Source organism: Rhea pennata, chromosome 5 (genome assembly GCF_028389875.1).
Source record: "Rhea pennata isolate bPtePen1 chromosome 5, bPtePen1.pri, whole genome shotgun sequence".
NCBI lineage: Eukaryota > Metazoa > Chordata > Aves > Rheiformes > Rheidae > Rhea > Rhea pennata.
Genome location: NC_084667.1, coordinates 11,569,646 through 11,586,945, shown reverse-complemented (window position 1 = coordinate 11,586,945; position 17,300 = coordinate 11,569,646). Strand labels below are relative to the sequence as shown.

Here is a 17,300-nt window from a genome sequence, read left to right as displayed (position 1 = left end):
GACATATGATCAACAAGTTGCATTAACATTTTTGTGAAAGAGCAGAGCAGTCGCGAGCGTCTGAACCCTTTGAAGATGGTCTGTGCTCACCTGCCTTTGTACTGGCCTGTGAGCTCGTATCGAGGCAGTTGCCAGGCAAATAATTTGGTCTTAAAACCAGCCCCAGGATGGCTGCAGTTACCATAGAGCTACAAATCTGCTCCACCGTGGCATTCAGGACTTGAATCCAGATTTGTGTCCTCCTCCTTCATGAACGGAGATGACGGGGAGCATTTGACCCATGAACTCGAAGAAGTGAGGTGCTATAGGGTGCTGGTACGGTGTGAATCCCAGGCGAAACGTGGCCTTACCACAGTACAGAACTGGCCAGGGCTGAGCAGTCTCAGTACGGAAAAAGAGAATCTTGGGCAGCACAAGGGCTCTCTGCAACTGCTGTGCAATTTAAATGGGAAAAAGGTATTCTCCCGCTCTGACTAGGCCAACTGACCCCCCCCACTCCAAATGCTGCATCTGGTTTGTCTCTTGAGAGCTGGATGTGAGAGAGCTCAGTTTACATTTTCACTTCAGTCATTCTGCTGTATATTAGCTCACACATACTGTTTCACTTCCTTCCTGTCCTCTTCCCCCATCCCAAATACCCTCTAAAAACATTTTTTTTTTGGTTCAAACAACAAGGCTAAACTGGTGAAATTTTAAATAATGATTGAGGATTTTTTTTATTCATTTAAGTTTCAATATCATTACAGAAAATGTTATGGTACAGAGTTGTTTAACATTAGTTTTATTTCTTTGCTCATTTAATTTCCACACGAATGCTGGTAACACTAATATCTGTACAAGATCAGTCTTTGATTTTTTTTTTTTTTAGTTTTTAGTTCTGTACATTTTTAAATGTATTGGTTAAAAAGGCTGTCAGCACTTAAGGAAGCAATTTTTTTGTTTGTTTGTTGAAATAAAAGGTATCCAGTTACTGCCCAAGAGTACTGAGCTGGGTGGCTGCTGGGACAAGAGAGATCCCTGAACGCACAGCGAGGTGGTAAAACCTCGCGGCTTCATTGGGTTCCCAGTGCAGCCACTCTGCTTTTGGCACTGTGCACATCAACACGAGATACAAGATAAAGAACAAGCAGAAGCTCTCTGTGAAGCGGTTATGAAGCATACTAATAAGGGAAATCCAAGTGTTGTCTACGCTAGTATAAATAAGCAGACAGCCTTGTTTTAAGAGCATAAGTAGTTGTATCTTAAAGATGAGAAAAAACACAAGTTCTGCAGGCACCTACTGCTGTCTACTAAAAGCTACCGCTATTAGAACTAGCATTGAACACACAAAGCAATTGCAAGGAAAGGAAAAAGTTGCTTTGATATAATCAGAATAAATTTCTTTGTTAAGATTTGCTTTTAAAGTTTTTTTTTAAAAGGTATTTATTTAAATTCCATTTGAAATATAGTTCAAGATGTTGACTATACTGATCAACTTTTATCCAAATCAGAAAAACTAGCTGTGCCGTTGCATATTACAGGATACAGTCAATGATATGTGGACATGCATCAAAGCGTCGCTCTTGCTGGTGACATCATAGCCTTCCAATGACCATGACATCCACCACCTCCCCCTTGTGAAGCTCCACATACTGCTCTGTCTTTGGAGGTAGCATCAACAGTCCATTGGCACTGCGCATACTCATCAGACGACTACTCATCTGATTCCCTACAGGAGAGGGAAAGAAAAATTTCAGTTAATTTTTCAATTTGTTCCAAATGCTGCAACACAACAAGAGGGAACCAGGAACTGTTCTTAGGAAGATATTCATGTTGCTAATGTTGCTAATTTATTCATAGAGCTGGAATGTAGCTGTTCAAAGGCTATTAGATGGAAACAGAGAATGATACAGGGAATTAGTCAGAATCTCATTGTTCAGGTTCTTGAAAGTCCCTGCTGATTACTTTTCTAGCCAACCTTTCATGTTTTTTTCCCCTCAGACTTTTATCCATACTTCTACATCTTTTCATAGTAAATTGCTTTTCCATTGGAATTTCTAATCCTATCAAAATTAGTTTATTTTTCAATTTATACAGTTTTTCAATTAATTCAGTCTGTGCAAAAACAAAACCCAGCACAACATAGAATCTTTTTTAATGTATCAGTTAAAAGAATGAGTTTCTTTGGGACATTGTGCTTTACAACATGTCATGAAGATAAACAGTATCATCTTGGTAGTACTGACAAAAAATGAAAATACAATAAAAAGTAATGCACTTTATTTTTTTGGTTTTCAGACTTTCATATTGACAACGAAATCATTCCAGACAATCTTGCTTGCATTAAAAAAAAATGGTACACAACACAGAAAATGAGTTAACTCAAATACAGTTTTGTAAGTAAAGGTACCACCTGGAATCACAACTGCAAATGTATCAGAGATTAAGTGATCTTGGGAGTTAATGTAAGAATTTTCTCAAAGTAAGCGATAAGATGCATTCTGTGCCACTATGTCTCCTATGGAGACTTGTGTATAATGCCTTGTACCGAGTAATTCGGGTGTTTCAAAAAGTCAATTAGCTATTTAAGGACCTGAATCTCTTGAGCAACTGTCACCATCAGTCTTTTAGCAGCATGCAGATGGAAAAAGTATTCAAATACAGTATTTACCTCAACTGTAGCTGAGTATCCAGAAGTATCCCTAGATGGCAAACACGACTAATAAAGTCCTTCATGTAATTTAAGAGAACATATATTGCCTCTGCTATCTCTTCTACTTTCCAATTCAGCTAGAATTGCACTTACTCAAATTGTTGCTACTTAGGCCCCAACTTGTGTTTTTTTAGTACATGCGCAAGAATAAAAGTAAGTAAATATGCCTGTGCTTGAGTTAGTTAGTGCAGTAAGCGTGGATGAATGTGCGTAAAAAGAAATGTGTGTACCTATGCAGGCATATAGACACATTTTAGTGTGGGTGAATACAATTGCAGGTTATTCAGATAAAGCTTTAATGATTAAGTTGGTGAGTCATGTCATGAGTGAATTTTATATTAATGTACATGCATGCATGTGCACAAGTTTGTCAGCAAATTGGTCTGCCTAAGGAAGCTGGTATGAAAAAATGGGCATGTGCTTGGTTGCTTTAAAGCATTTAGGAAGCAAAGTAGGAAGGTAAGGAAGAACCTGTGAATGAGTCAGTCAGTCACTGTGACTGGGCACTAACCTGTACTCTGTGCCCAAGGTAGTGGTTCTTGGTGATGCCAAGTCAGTATGCACCGATGATATTCTGGGCGGGGGTCCAATTTTACATCACATGATAACTGTAGACAAAGCAAAGAAAGGATGAAAATGTCATGCACTCAGATTTCACTACCTAAGATAATGGAATTATTGTTCAATTATCTGCTCATTATATGTTCAATTGTTTTTTCTTAATATATGTATTTTTTTAATTTGCATTTCGAGGTCAGATAATGTTGAGGGCAAGATCAAGAGCTGAAGGAGGAAGAGACTGTAGTATTTAAGGGAATCATAATTTTGATATTATAATAGCAAAGAGTATATTGGAGAATGCAAGTGGTAAGTTGAATATTCCAAAGTTGTTTCTTTCTTGAGAGTTTAAAGACAGTACCTTTTGGGAAAAAAGCTTTGTAACTTCTGGTCTCTGGATTACACTGCATAAAGCTATTCACATTCAAAATCCTGCTAGCCCTGACAGAGGGGAAACGGTCATCCTTTGAAATGAAAAGAAATATGTGGGATGGCTTACAGTGGAATTTATTGGAAGCATATCTGAGAATTCATGCAAAAGTGAGGGTCATGCTGGGGAGCCCCCAAACTGAAACACTGTAAATCATTGTCTGTTTTAGAGTATTTTAGCCAAGAGATAAAGAAGAATTTGGACTGCTGAAGAAGTAAAAGAGAGATGCAGGGGCTGAGCAGTAGGAGAAAAGTCTGTGCAGAGCCAAGAATGCTGGCAAAATTAAAAACACTAATCTGTTCTTTGGTACTTTTCTTGAAGCAAAACAGGGAAGTAACGTTATAACAACATGCCTTGAAACCACATAAAATAATTTTAGTATATCCAGGATTTCTTATCTAGGTGGAATGAATAGTTTAAGGGACTTAGATTGCTTAGCTGGGGGTTCACGTGGGTTACTCATACGTACAAACAGTCAACTCAGGAACAGAGAGGCCAGGCTTCGAAATTTATAGTTCCTAGGTGGTAATACAGGACTACCTAACTCTCCAGGTGCTTCCTAGATATTTAGACACCCTACACTTTTTGCCACAGGACCTTTATACAGCAGTGTCCTTCCCGCCTCATCAGAAAATGACTCCCTGTGCATATGTGTATCTCTATCCATGAGATGGCCATCTAACTCTCAGAAATCAAAGCAGTGAACGTTAACATTAACAGAGATCCAGAATGAACCTTTCTTTACTGTAACCTTCTTTCCACTTGTCAAGATCAGTCTGGGGCTGAGATTCCCCACAGCAGACAGCGTTTCAGAGCTCAAACACAAGTGTTTCAACATCAGCACAAAGATTTTTAAACACAGGACATGTTTCTTACCCTGGCTTTGATAATGGTGGGCCGAGGATCCAGGATACCCTGCATTTTCCTCAGCGCGGGAACAACGAAGAGATTGCAGGTGACAACAGCTGACACCGGGTTGCCTGGAGAGCAAAGAACAGGCAGAGGCGACTCACTCTCGATATGCTGAAAGCAACCTCGTATTTCTACAACAACTACACTCCAAAGGATTCCAAAAAAAGCTTCTCGTGCCATGTACAGGAAGCATTTCCCCCAAGTCTGCAGGGGACCGTGACAACGTGCCACCGCTCAGAGCTGCGGGACCCGGACGGGGGGGGGCTGCCACCCTGCTCCGACCAGAACTGGCCCCCGCGTCTCCTGCCTCCTGTCGCGCGCAGTCCCGCAGGTCTGGCTGCGGCAGGGTCAGGGCTACCGCACGGCGCAGGTCCCGGCTGACGGGGCTCTCGATTAAGGTTTCCAAGAGCTAGGCAAAAATAGGCAATATTAAATAACCTTGTATCCCTGAGAGAGCGTCGAAATGCTTTAGTACAAATTCTTAGGGTTTTCTCTCAACACAGGAGAGAGGTGTAGGACCAGCTTTTATCAGACAACGCTCATCTTAATGCAGCTGGACTTCCCTAGAGGACAGCGCTAAAATAAATGTACGATCAGACAGATGCTCCGTCCAGCTCTGGCCAACTGAAACAGGAGAGAAAAAAACACTAGAGAGATACCTGAAACTCCCCAGATTATCAAGAACAGGAGTCCTTGTGTCCTCAGAAAACCACGCAGGGCAATAAGAATAACAAGGAGTCCTCCTAACTCCAGAGCAGACAGGTTTGTAGCCAGATTCCCAGGCAAATGCTCATTCCGAATCCAGGGCTTTTTCAAGGTGGCTCAGTGTGCAGGAGGCGAAGCAACACTGCCCCCCTCCGGTCCCACAGTGTGAGCGTGATTGAAAAAAACCCCCTAAAATCTGTGAAAACCCCTTAACTCTGTGACAGGTTCTTGGACTCTATTCTTTTTTCCCTCCATTTTCAGTACTTCCAAAGGGATGTACTGACCTACCTGCACAGAGTGGCTATTTGGAAGGTGGAGGGAACTGTAGGAAAACCCTGCTGTACCATTCACAAAAGCCCCAAGGAAATTAGTGGATGGAAAAGATTCGTAAGGCCGACAGCACAGCAAATTCTCAGAGTGGGGAAAGGGCTCTTTGGTACATCCGTGTTTCTTCTGGAAATCTGGGGGAAAACCTTACAGGTACTTTCCTTAGGGTGCCCATACCAGGCATGCATATTCTGCAACACCACAGGTTTTTCATGTTTGTTCTCATCTGTACATAGCAACAAAAATCATCACAAAATGTCTTACCTGGGAGTGCAAAGATTATCTTTCTTACGCCATCAATATCCAGAGTTGCAAAAGTTGTTGGCAGGCTATGGAAAGGGAAAGCTATTTAATATCTGCATTGGACTTTGATGAACCTACCTTCTAACGCACAGCTAAATGCTAAACTCATTTTTTTTCCCACTCATTTGATAATGTGAAGTTTCTTATAGGCCTTGTATCCTCATTGCCTTCTTTACTCATGGACTGTAGCGTCACAATTATCCTAAGTTGTGCTGAGGAATTTCAGAAGTTGACATTTATATCCAGATCGTCTTCTCTTACCTCCAGCATTAGTCCTCTCATCTCTCCCTTCAAATTCTGATCTTTCCTTTTTTTTCACCACAACTCTTCTCTCAACTGCTTGACACATTACACACAACTCCTTAACTCTCGGTTGCTTTTATTCTTATTATAATAAATATTTTTCTTCCACTAGAGCTTAGAGGTGATCATCATGAACTGTAACCTGACAGACTTTTCCTCTTCCTGCTCTTTGCTCTGCTAAATGACTGCCTGTATTCTCTGAAGCCTAGAGTGACCCAGCCCCAAGAACAACAGCCTACTACCCCTTAAAAAATACCAATTTCATAAGTCAACTTTTGGGATCTGCTTAGCACTCTACAAAGTAATGACCTATCCAGTGTTATCATCCTATTTATAAAGTGCTGTGCAGCTAACTCAGTTATTTTCTGCTTGTAGCTATGTTCATTTTTATTGAAAACATTTGGAAAATAAAACAAAACGGGATTTCTCTTTCTTAGCAGTTCATGAGCACCGGCTGCTTATTCCACACTGGAGCCATAATCCTCCGCTTGTGGTGACAGAGCAATTAGTTCTTCTTGGTATTCAACTGTGAAGCCACAAGTAGAGGATTTTGCTTCTGGTGAGGAAACATCACTAAGAGCAGATGAAGTAACACCCAAAAATACAAATGCTGTCTTCATGCTAAAAGCCAAAGTAACAAAGAAGTAGTATGGAAATTATACAGTTATAGAGCTGTATTTTTTTTATATATATATCTAAGGCTCTCCGAAGTTTTTTGTAACTTATTAGTGACCTAGCCTGCCTTACTCCAGTGCCTAGAGCAGTAGTGACACTGGAGCAGTATTTCAGAACAGCTAGTGGTTCAGGCTAGAGCTCCTGCAGATGAACAAATTCAGACAGACAGGCAGAGCTGCAGTCAGGGAAGGCCTAGGTGTATTAGTAAAGAGCTCTCCCTCTCCTTCAGAGGCGCCTCTGAGCGGTCTTTAGCGCCTTGTTATTCCAGCTATTACAGTGACCCAAATAGGGCAGTGCTGTGATGAGAATGTGGCTGGCTAAGAAAAGGGACTCATCCATTTAAAAAATGTTTTTATACGCTCTTGTTTATTTTCATTGTTTTAAACACTAGAAAGTATACTTTATGGGAGCAATGATTAGGCTGAGTTCTTCAGCTTCATCTTGAGCAAATGGCTATCCCCTGGCCTGGAATACTTAGCAGATACATCATGCTTTTCATCGTTACTATTTAATTTTCTATCTGTTAGGACTAATCAATATCATATTTACCAGGGGCAGCTGATGTTTGAAGTTTCTGTGTTAAAATGTCCTTAACGTGATGGGAACTGTGAGCCAGACCTCCAAACTACAACATGTTATATCCAGTGCACAAACTGAGGTATGACAAATGTAAGTGCTAGTTCATATTTACTGGAAACTCTGAATTCTCATATGAGCTTTCAACAGCATCATTGGTAAAGTCTTCTTGTACTTTATTCTGACATTGCTCCTTGATAGGCTATCACCCTGCATTAGTTCAGCAGCTTTCAGATCAAGTGGAAGAATGGTAAATCCCAGGAATCACTCTGCAAGAATGTAGCACATGAAAGTTCAGGTATACAAACCAAATTCTAATCTTGCTTGGCTATTGGAAATTATTCAGGGTGATTTTTCCTAATATAGTAATCACACCTCATATCTAAGGTCTTTTAAAACCTCAATAAAATATTATATAATAAAAATATAATAATATAATAATTTTAATAAAATAAAATATAGTAGAATATTTGCTCTTGTACTACAGCCAGAGAAAATGAGAGCTTAAGTCCTCAATGGGCTTAGAGGACTAAATGTTTTGTTACTATTGAGAAATCTTTCCTGTGGCATAAAATGAAAATGGCCTGTTTGGGAAAAACAAGATTTCTTAAAGCTTTTATGGATAGTTGTTAACAGGTTATTGTTCCAAGTCTATAGAAGGATCACCAGAAGAAGGCATTTCCTTAGCTTTCAGATAAGCCAGAATCAGAATGTAATATTCTGAATTTTCTAAATCAGGTTATCCATTCTTAGCATAAGCAGAATCTGGACTGCAGGTCCCAGGTTTGGGACTTCCTCTGCACTGGTTGTAGCAGCCGAACAACTTCTAGCGCTGGGCTGCAAAGGGTGCACACAGGAAGAGACCTGTCTTCAGCTCACTTGTTCCCTTTGCGGAAAGGAGGTGATGGTAGCAGCGGCACAAGCATCAGCCCTCAAGCAGTCCTTTACTGGGTCGTGTGCAGAAATACTCAGAGCATTTGTCTGCTTTCACAGCAAACACCTACTTTCTATTCTCTTCCATGGAAACAATTATGGGTTAGAAGGAATCATTGCTCAAGCCGCATCTGGGCTTCAGTTATCGGACCCTGCCAACCTAGTTTGCAAACAAATGGCCCTCCATGATTAGGGAGACAGAGCTGTAGAAATCCCTCCCCTCCTATATTTGTGAAAAAGAACTCCCTGTTCTCAGCAGATGAAGTCTTTACTGTCTCCACAAAGTACATTCGTTGACAGCAGTGCTATAGCAAAGCAATACTGAAGCAGTGTTTTCTGAAGTAAACCGAACATAAAACACTGTTTCCTTTAAAATCCTTATGTTCAATATGTCAATTAAAAAAAATCTTCAATTATTTGTCATTCCACCTTTCTCAAAAATTTGCTTGTTTATATTAATTTGAGTTATGTAAATCTTGAAGCGAAACAAGATGCTTGTCAAGCAAATTAGCAGTTAAATGCTAGTATTTCCCAGTTATTTGTCAGTGTTGGAACCTAGTGATCACAGCCAGGATTGTGGACGTGTCCGCAGTATGCCGATATTCCTCTCTGATTTGCAACAGTTATCAGAAAGATATCTATTACTGACAAAAAGTAATCTCTCTGTTCATTATTTAACCTACAAAGATGACGACTAAACTGTCCCCATTATCAATCTCTATTTCTATCCATATATAATGTGATTTACAGTGTATTTTAAAAGCTGGTATCTACTGAAACACTTATATAGCACATTTGGCCAAAAAATAGACTTCATTGATGCTACCCAATTAAAAAGATTTCTTACCCTGGTTTCATAAAAACTCTGCCAAAGTGAATTTGTGCGTGAAGATCGATGTCCAGCACCTGTTTAAGATAGTCCTGTTTAAATTAGAAAGAGAAAACTGATTAAGTAACATCAAAGTGTCTTACATCATTTAAATATTCAGAACAATTAATTAATATCAAGTAAAGATGAAAGACTTGTCAAATCCTGAAAGTGCAGTAGTCCAGTGGGGAATTTCCAGTATTTGAAAAAAATAGTTTCAAAAAAGAGGCAAAGAGCAGACTCATTTTAAGTGCCAAACCTGTCTCCATAAGGACATAGTAATATATTACATAAAGTCAGCTGCAGCATCAGAATCTTAAAGGTCCTCACAATTACCTGTTACTAAAATACTGGGTATGCCAAAAGGGGGGAAATAACTTCTAATGATTCAAAGTTAAGACTTAAAATCATCAAGTTATTTTATCTTTTGCTAAAGAAGCTATCTATGTGGAGTTAGAGATCTCCTAGTGCTTTTGAAATCAAGGTTCTGCTGTAGAAATCATGGTTTTCTAGGATATTGTTATTATTGTAATTTCTTGGGGACATAGTCTAATTTCTAGTGTTTGGGTTTAGCTGTCCCAAGTTTCTTAGAATGGAAAAAACTGTGGGTGGCTTGTACATTCATTCAAATTAAATGATTCTGCTTGAAAACAATTGATCTAACTGTTAAAAAACCCCTTGGAATTACTTTTTAGTCTTCACTGAAAATGGCTGTGCTCAAAGATGTAGTATCTTGTCTGTTTTGTTTAGTGAGACTTAAGATAGAGCATAATAATCATCTTTGAAGAGAGAATTTCAAAGCACTGTATCCGAACCTCCCTTGCAGTTTTCCCATCTGTTCTCTATTTCTTGTTCAAATACTTGAAAAATAGCAAAATTTTGGGACCAGCATGAATTTAAATTCTTACCTATTGACTGTAGTGATGTAGTGTAGTAACATCCTTTTTACTTGCTTTTTAATTTTTGCATGTTCATAGTTACTTCACTAAAATTGTTTAAAGCTGTGTCAGACGAAGAATGTCAGTAAAGAGCTACTGACTTTATGGTGTTGTCTTAAATTCAGGCTAAAGAGGATTTAGCCAAAACGCATAAATACATGTATGACCATTTAGCAATCTAGTGACTTCCTAGCGAGCCTGTGTCTATCCTACATCACCACCTTCCCAATTTAAGGAACAGTACTTATCCTTGATTATTTTTCTAGGAACACTGAGGTCAATAAGGGGATTGAAAGTGATTGGCACTGATTTACACTAGTACAAAATGGGTACGTTTTCATGATATATCCAACAATATGTTTTCTACTCAGAAAAGTGACAAAATTAGCACTCACGTTTGTCATCTCCTAGTGACTGTCTTTAGTATCTATTAGTTATTAAAGGACAGATGTTTCTGTTACCTGCCAAACTCACATATTCAGCCAGGGATCAAAAAGTAATCTGATTTTCCTTCACATAAGTCATGATTAATAAATGTCCTGCAGGTTCGTTTACACCCAACCAGCATCTGTGTATCCCTATTTTCTTTGATGGTTTTGGCACAGGGATTACCAACAGGAACTCAATTAACAATTCTGTTAATGATTCAAAAGGCAAATATATCAGCTCACTGTCTTGTAGGTATTGCCTCTGTAGGACTACCAGGAATAAAATGTGATAAATTATTTCTGTCACAGCTATAGCCCTGGCACATTCAGGAAATAGATCTGCTGAGCAAGAAAGAACCATTTATATACTCTGCTTTTCACAGTACTTTCAGAGTAGCTTTATTTTCTCTTCATCTAACCTACTCTAAGAATAAAAAAAGTCTGTTGTCTTCATGTGCTATTAACCAATCACTTGTGTCACCAAAACTACATAAATCATTCCTAAAAAACAGATTTACAAAGCATTCACATCAAGAATTGCAAGAATCTTTCTACTGTAATACAGTAATAAAAAATATAAATGAGGACAGCATTGAAGACTTTTTTCATTAACTCAGAGTTACTTGTTCTAAAAAAAGTAAGATCATTTTTTAATAAACATTAATACAAAGGTAGAAGTTCTGGACTCTGCCTTGAAATTCTTATATATTCTAGCAAGTCATATTCAAATTTAGCATACCTTTTCTCCCATCGATACACCTCCTGATGTAATGATCACATCGGCACGGCTGATACCCTCATTCAGTGCATTCAGTAAATCATCTGGGCTACAGGGAAAAAAAAAACAGGCAAATAGGTTAGTGGCATGAAACTACTATGAATTATGGTGTGTGTGTGCATGTATGTGTATGTATACACACACCCACACAGATATATATATATATATATATATATATATATATATATACACACACACATATAGTAAGTAGATACAACTCTACCGTAATACAAGATCTTTCCCTTTGCACTGCTCTATTGAACTGAAGAACTGTAACTTCATTAAGAGTCTAGCACACAGTCTGACATCCTTCTTTCTCAGAGCTCCTTGAGCTCCTTGACAGGAAGAGCAGGATATTTTAGGCTGGAACTGAAGAACAGCAATGGAAGTGTGTGAAAGTACGTGACTTGCACAATAGGTAGCAATATAAATCATGAGTGAGATGACCTGACAGGGGACAGGGCCCTGGGAAGTTATTTGCCACCAAGCAGGTTGCAGTGGTGTGTGTCTCACTTATTTGGTATGTGTAAAAATGGGGGTCAGGCTCCACTTAAAACTTCCATCAGCGAAGAGCGAGAGTGAACCCTTCGTTTCTCTCTTCCATTAGAGGGCTCTGCAGCAAAGCCAGCTCTACATCCACTTCATCCTGAGAAAACACCATCCATCCGGTTCAAGTGTCTATTTACTTTTCATGAGAAACAGTGTAAGAGTAGTTGTGAGGTTCTGCCATACAAAAAGTATAACTCTGTAAAGATGAAGGATAGAAATTGAGTATATTTCACTTTTAGTGATGTAACTCTTTTTTTTTTAACCTAAACTAGAACTACAATTTTGAAGTAGTCATCATCTATCTAACGGTAATACTAACTCGAAAGCATGCAGTGAAGAAACTTCATAATAAAAGCTACACAAGATGAAAAGAATCCAAAAGAATTTCCAAGATATTAAATGCATATTGTGCTTTTAACATTCATGAGCTGACCAGAAGCTGACCAATTTCTATGACTATATGCCATGTTCCTTCAACAGTATCTTTTTACTCTAAGGATCTTCACAGCTTTTTCGTGGAAGTGTATTCCTTCTTGGAATGCCATTTAAAGAACTGGAAATAATGTTTGTGACTGTATAAAGAAGGTCACGTGGAATATAGCACCTCAGTTAAACGCACTGTTGTCAGTGGCTGATGCAGCACGTTCTTTGGCATTAGGCAGTGTGGTTATCCTGCAAAATTTCTTTGCTTAGGCTGGGGTTACATGCACTCCTTAGGCCATACTGCTTTACAAGAAGTAGGCTACAAACTGAAGCAGAAGGTACAGCAGATTGCTAGTGCCACAATGCAGGCTGCAGTCATCCAGTTATAATTAAATATCATCTTTTTTTTATAAGGAAGCAGTGGCTGTATGGATTGTGGCATGTGCCTCTATGATTTCTGTAAAGTCTTAACTGGCAAATTATTTCAGGGTAATGAGTACCTTGGATACTCTAAATTGCCTATTCTGAATGGCTGAGCTCAGTTTCCTTTGTGGGAAAACTTAAAATATAGCCAAACCAGTCTCTTTCTTTTTTCTTTGAACAGACACATTTTCTCAGTTGCCTCTTCTGAAGTTTCAAGATCATTTTATCCAAAAAACAGTACAAGCTTTTACTAGCTGTTGAAGGCAAGAGGGAAGACACTATTAGACCAAGACTGCTACCAGTATATCTTTCTCATTGGGTGGTGATGCAGTTGAGGATATTTATTTGGAGCTTGCTTCCAGGCTGTTTCATTTTATCTTGCTTAAATATCTAAAGGTTACTCATAGGCAGTAAGACCACCTGCTTGAGGACATCCTAATTCTGGATTACAAAGTTTGACTGTCTTTGGTTGTGGTTTGAGAATGATGGAAAGAACAACAAAAAGCAAATGAGTCTGTATATAACTGCTGTTAAAGTTACCCAGAGAAATATAAATGCTCTTATTTATTTTTTCTATATACATATATGTATATATATATATATGAATCACTTACCAAACAGAAAAGAATAAAAGAACAACAAAGAAAATGAAACTCAAACCAGGTGAGGGCTCAATTCACAACTTTGTTGTAAGTGACTGATGTTTAATTGATTTATATTAGCATACCACTGGAACAGTTCTCCATTTAATTAACACAGAGAATTTCTTTGTTACATGCCATGTTGAAAGCTGAAGATTACTGGACTTGGTATGTTTAGTTAACATTTTCAGTAGAATGACCTGCACAATGTATCCCTTTCTTCACCACATGTATAATGTAAGACATTTAAAAATAATACTACTGAAACTTTATCAAATCTATAGCACTGCATATCCTCTTTGATAGTTGCAAAATGCATGTGCATTCCTACAGAATGGAAGATGTGATAAAATATTTATTACAATAAACTGAATGATTATGCTAGTTTAGTTTCTATTCTGGAGAAAAGACGCTTTTTTAACAGAATAACATGCCTTGTCTTCGCAAAGACTTCTCCCGCTTGCCATATTTGGCATACCTCTTTTTGACACTCAAGTCTATCTAACTATTTCTTTACACTATACTTTATATACTTCATACCATACTACCTACTTGAAATTACCTACTTGGTAATTGTGACTAATACAAAACATTTTCCCAATAGAAAACAGCTACTGTAATCTTCAGTCAACAGAGCAGCAAATATTTTCTGTTCCTGTATTGGATTTTAGGTGGAGAGTTAACATTCAAATTGCATATAACCACCTATTTGATATATTCAGATAACAGATATTACTTCTTCTTTCATTTATGCATGACAACGAGCAGCTTCTCCCGTGGACTGACAGGGAAAGGGAATGAATATTTGAAGACTATTAACATTCAAAAAGAACAGAATAACACTGGCATCTCAGCGTAACAGGACAAAAGGTCTATGACAAATTACCATGAAGCTGAGAAATAACACTTACTGTCTGGACGTGTACAAATCAGAGGCTTTATTCTGAAATCCTGGCCACTGGGGCTAGGGACAGGATACTGGATTTACTAGACCTAATGTCTGATTTACCATGACAAATCCTTACAAAGGTCTTATGATAATGCTCTTTTTGGATTTTTTTTTCACTGATAGAACTATAATAGGTGTTCAAATGTAATGGTGAATACTTTAAATAAGGAGATTTTGATGGGAAGTCTCATTTCCAAATAGCAAAATTATTCTGTTTCATTTGGTGATTTTCAAAGTCAGAATGACATTGTGCAAGAGAAGAGAGTGTGCTTTTCTAAAATGCTCAAAATTATTGCCAGGATTGGTTTAAAAAATTATACTTTTGTAAGTTTCAGATTATATCCTAGCCTTTTCTGTAAATAAAATTAAGAAAATCAGCTCTGTAAGGACTATATGCAGTTTATGAAACTATTCAAATAGGCAGTTAAGCACAAATCCAAACTTTCTCTCAATATTAGAAATCCCCAGTTCTAACATATTGTGTTTGCACAAGTATTATGTATATTGTATGCTTATTTTTGAAGCTGCAGGCATAATGCTTTGCATAAAGAATCTATATGCTTTTAAGGGTATTTTGATATTCTCTGCTAACTAACCCTGACAGTTTGATACACATTGTGTCTATTTTACTACCTCAGCTTCCTGACCCTCCTTACTCTGTTCTGTGAAAAAGAATGAGGAGTGCAATCTGGAAATTAGACTGACCGCATGGCATCATTGCAGTTGATACGCCACTTGATTTTATTAATTCAAAGAGGGGGCTTGCAGGATGGCCATATACCAGAATAGGAGCTTCTTCTACATTCATGAAAAATTCTGATTATCCAGGCTAGTTTGTGGAAAACAGTTACGTACCACTTGATTACTGAGCTGTCTTTGAACTGAAAGGATAAATAGGAGCTTAAAAGCTTGGACAAGAAAATGATCATCAAAATAGACATCAAATTGTAAGAGTTCTTTTTCACCTATAGCTCTGTCAAAAAACTAGTTACAGTAAAGACCAAATAATTCTTTATGTCCTAAGAGGGCCATTTTGAAGTATCCTAAATGTTGGCCTAATTTTCTCTACCTTTCAATTAGAAATCACCTTTTGTTAATTTGTTTCTGCTGATCCTGTTGTTGTGTTTTACTGTCAATTAGAAAACTGGCAACCTCTTCCGTGATGCAACCCCTAACACCAGCAGTTCGGGATACATACAGTTAAACTGTTCAGTTTCATCATTTACACTGGTAAACAAATTAAGAACCAATGGCACACAGCATCACCTACCACACTGCAATGAAATGAATGATCCCTATAAAGCTGAACTGGAACATTTAGCTAGGACTGAATTATCAAGTCATTGTCACAGTACAAAATCTGTTCTTCATTACCAATTTCCAGGACCATTTCCACCAACTTATGCACTAGCCCAGGCTTTTATAAACCTCAATCTTTTGGAAAACCACACTTGCAGAATTTGTGAATGCAAATCATCACGGTTAGCACCTTCAACTTACAGGGATGGGTGCTTTACAAATATATTTGATAGAGATACAGACAGATACGCATGCACCAGATTCATGCAAACGTGTCTTTTGTGACTACAAAAGCAGAGCTGCGCAATCTTTCTTGACTGCTGTTGCTTTATTTGCAAATGTCTCAAGCTTTTCAAATACACGTTGAAACAAGTACTCCTTCAGACATGGTATCTAGCAGATTCAGAGGAGTTAGAAGCTCCCAGACATGACTAAGGTGTGTGTGTGGGGAGGGGGGATGCACAGCAAAAACAGAGGTGCTAGCTGTTCTTCTACACTAGTGTAGAATATACTAAGAATATACTAAGGTATATTGGCTGCTCCTCTAATCCATAGCAGCCAACTACAAACTGAAAGGCTGTGTGGCGTCTGCAGGTGCCCAGAGTAGCACATTCTGGCCATGTCCACACGAACTGAGGAGAGTGGTTTATGCTAGTTTTGTGTTATCTGAGGTCTGTTTTCTGCTGAATAGATTTCCCAGAAGAAGAAAAGATTTTTATAAAGATGCAAAGGCCCATTCAGAGTTCTCTTTATGTGCAAAGACCTCAACAAAGTCTCTAGTTCAAAGTCAAAAAAAAAAAAAAAAAAAAAAAAAAAACGAAGAAATACCTTCAAAACAAAAAGAATGTACTGAAATAAAAAAATCAGTAATAAAACAAGAGACCATACACGTTGTGCTCAGATAGAGATCTCATCAAGGTCAGTAACATTTTTTTTGAGGAAAGACTGGATATGGGTTTGACCCTTTATGATTAACCTTCATTTTTCTTCTTGCATTCATTTGGTTGAGGTAACATTTCAAAATCAATAGATGGTTGCAGCTGGGCATAAAGACAAAGTCTGTCATCCACTTAGGACTTCGTCATGGCTGGGAAGAATACTTTGCACATCAGTAACTTGCAGGATGCAGAATAATGAACAAGTGCCATATTAGGTTCAGTCAACTACATACCAACTTCTATAGCGTGTATTTTGAATGTAACAGAAATTGTGTGTTTTGGCTAGTATGTTTCTAAAGCAGAAGCTGATGTGACTTTGCTGATATATCTAAGAACATATGGGCACTCCTCTGAAACTGTATTTGTTTCAGAATTCTCAAGTGTATTTCATCATGTTCTCATTCCTTCTGCCTTCTGTGGTATTTCTTTGTATCACTTTGAACAGCTGCAGTATCCTTTCCTTAAAAATACAGGTCAACTTACAAGTCAGTTTTCAGTCTATCTGAGAGCAACAGGAACAAATCTGTTTTGCTGCTCTTTTAATCGATGCTGCTGCAAATAAGAACATTATTTCCCAGAATAATCTTTTTTGTTTACATTTACGATGTCAAAAGCATTTTGATCAGAGATCAACTATTCTGTTGAAGTTTCT

General features: G+C 38.1%; 1 protein-coding gene across 7 annotated transcripts in view; it reads right to left on the bottom strand.

Annotated features, from left to right (window-relative positions):
- Nucleotides 1–727: 727 nt before the first annotated feature.
- The window catches only part of GPHN (gephyrin), a 300,320-nt gene continuing 283,747 nt past the window's right edge, over nt 728–17,300 (bottom strand). For all 7 annotated transcript variants that reach the window (XM_062575845.1, XM_062575846.1, XM_062575851.1 and 4 more), the window contains 6 exons: nt 11,388–11,475; nt 9,262–9,335; nt 5,889–5,953; nt 4,557–4,660; nt 3,204–3,300; nt 728–1,708 (listed from right to left, as the gene is read on the bottom strand). In XM_062575845.1, the coding sequence (XP_062431829.1) occupies nt 1,575–1,708; nt 3,204–3,300; nt 4,557–4,660; nt 5,889–5,953; nt 9,262–9,335; nt 11,388–11,475 (562 nt within the window). In that variant the 3' untranslated portion in view covers nt 728–1,574. The remainder of the gene's footprint in view (nt 1,709–3,203; nt 3,301–4,556; nt 4,661–5,888; nt 5,954–9,261; nt 9,336–11,387; nt 11,476–17,300) is intronic.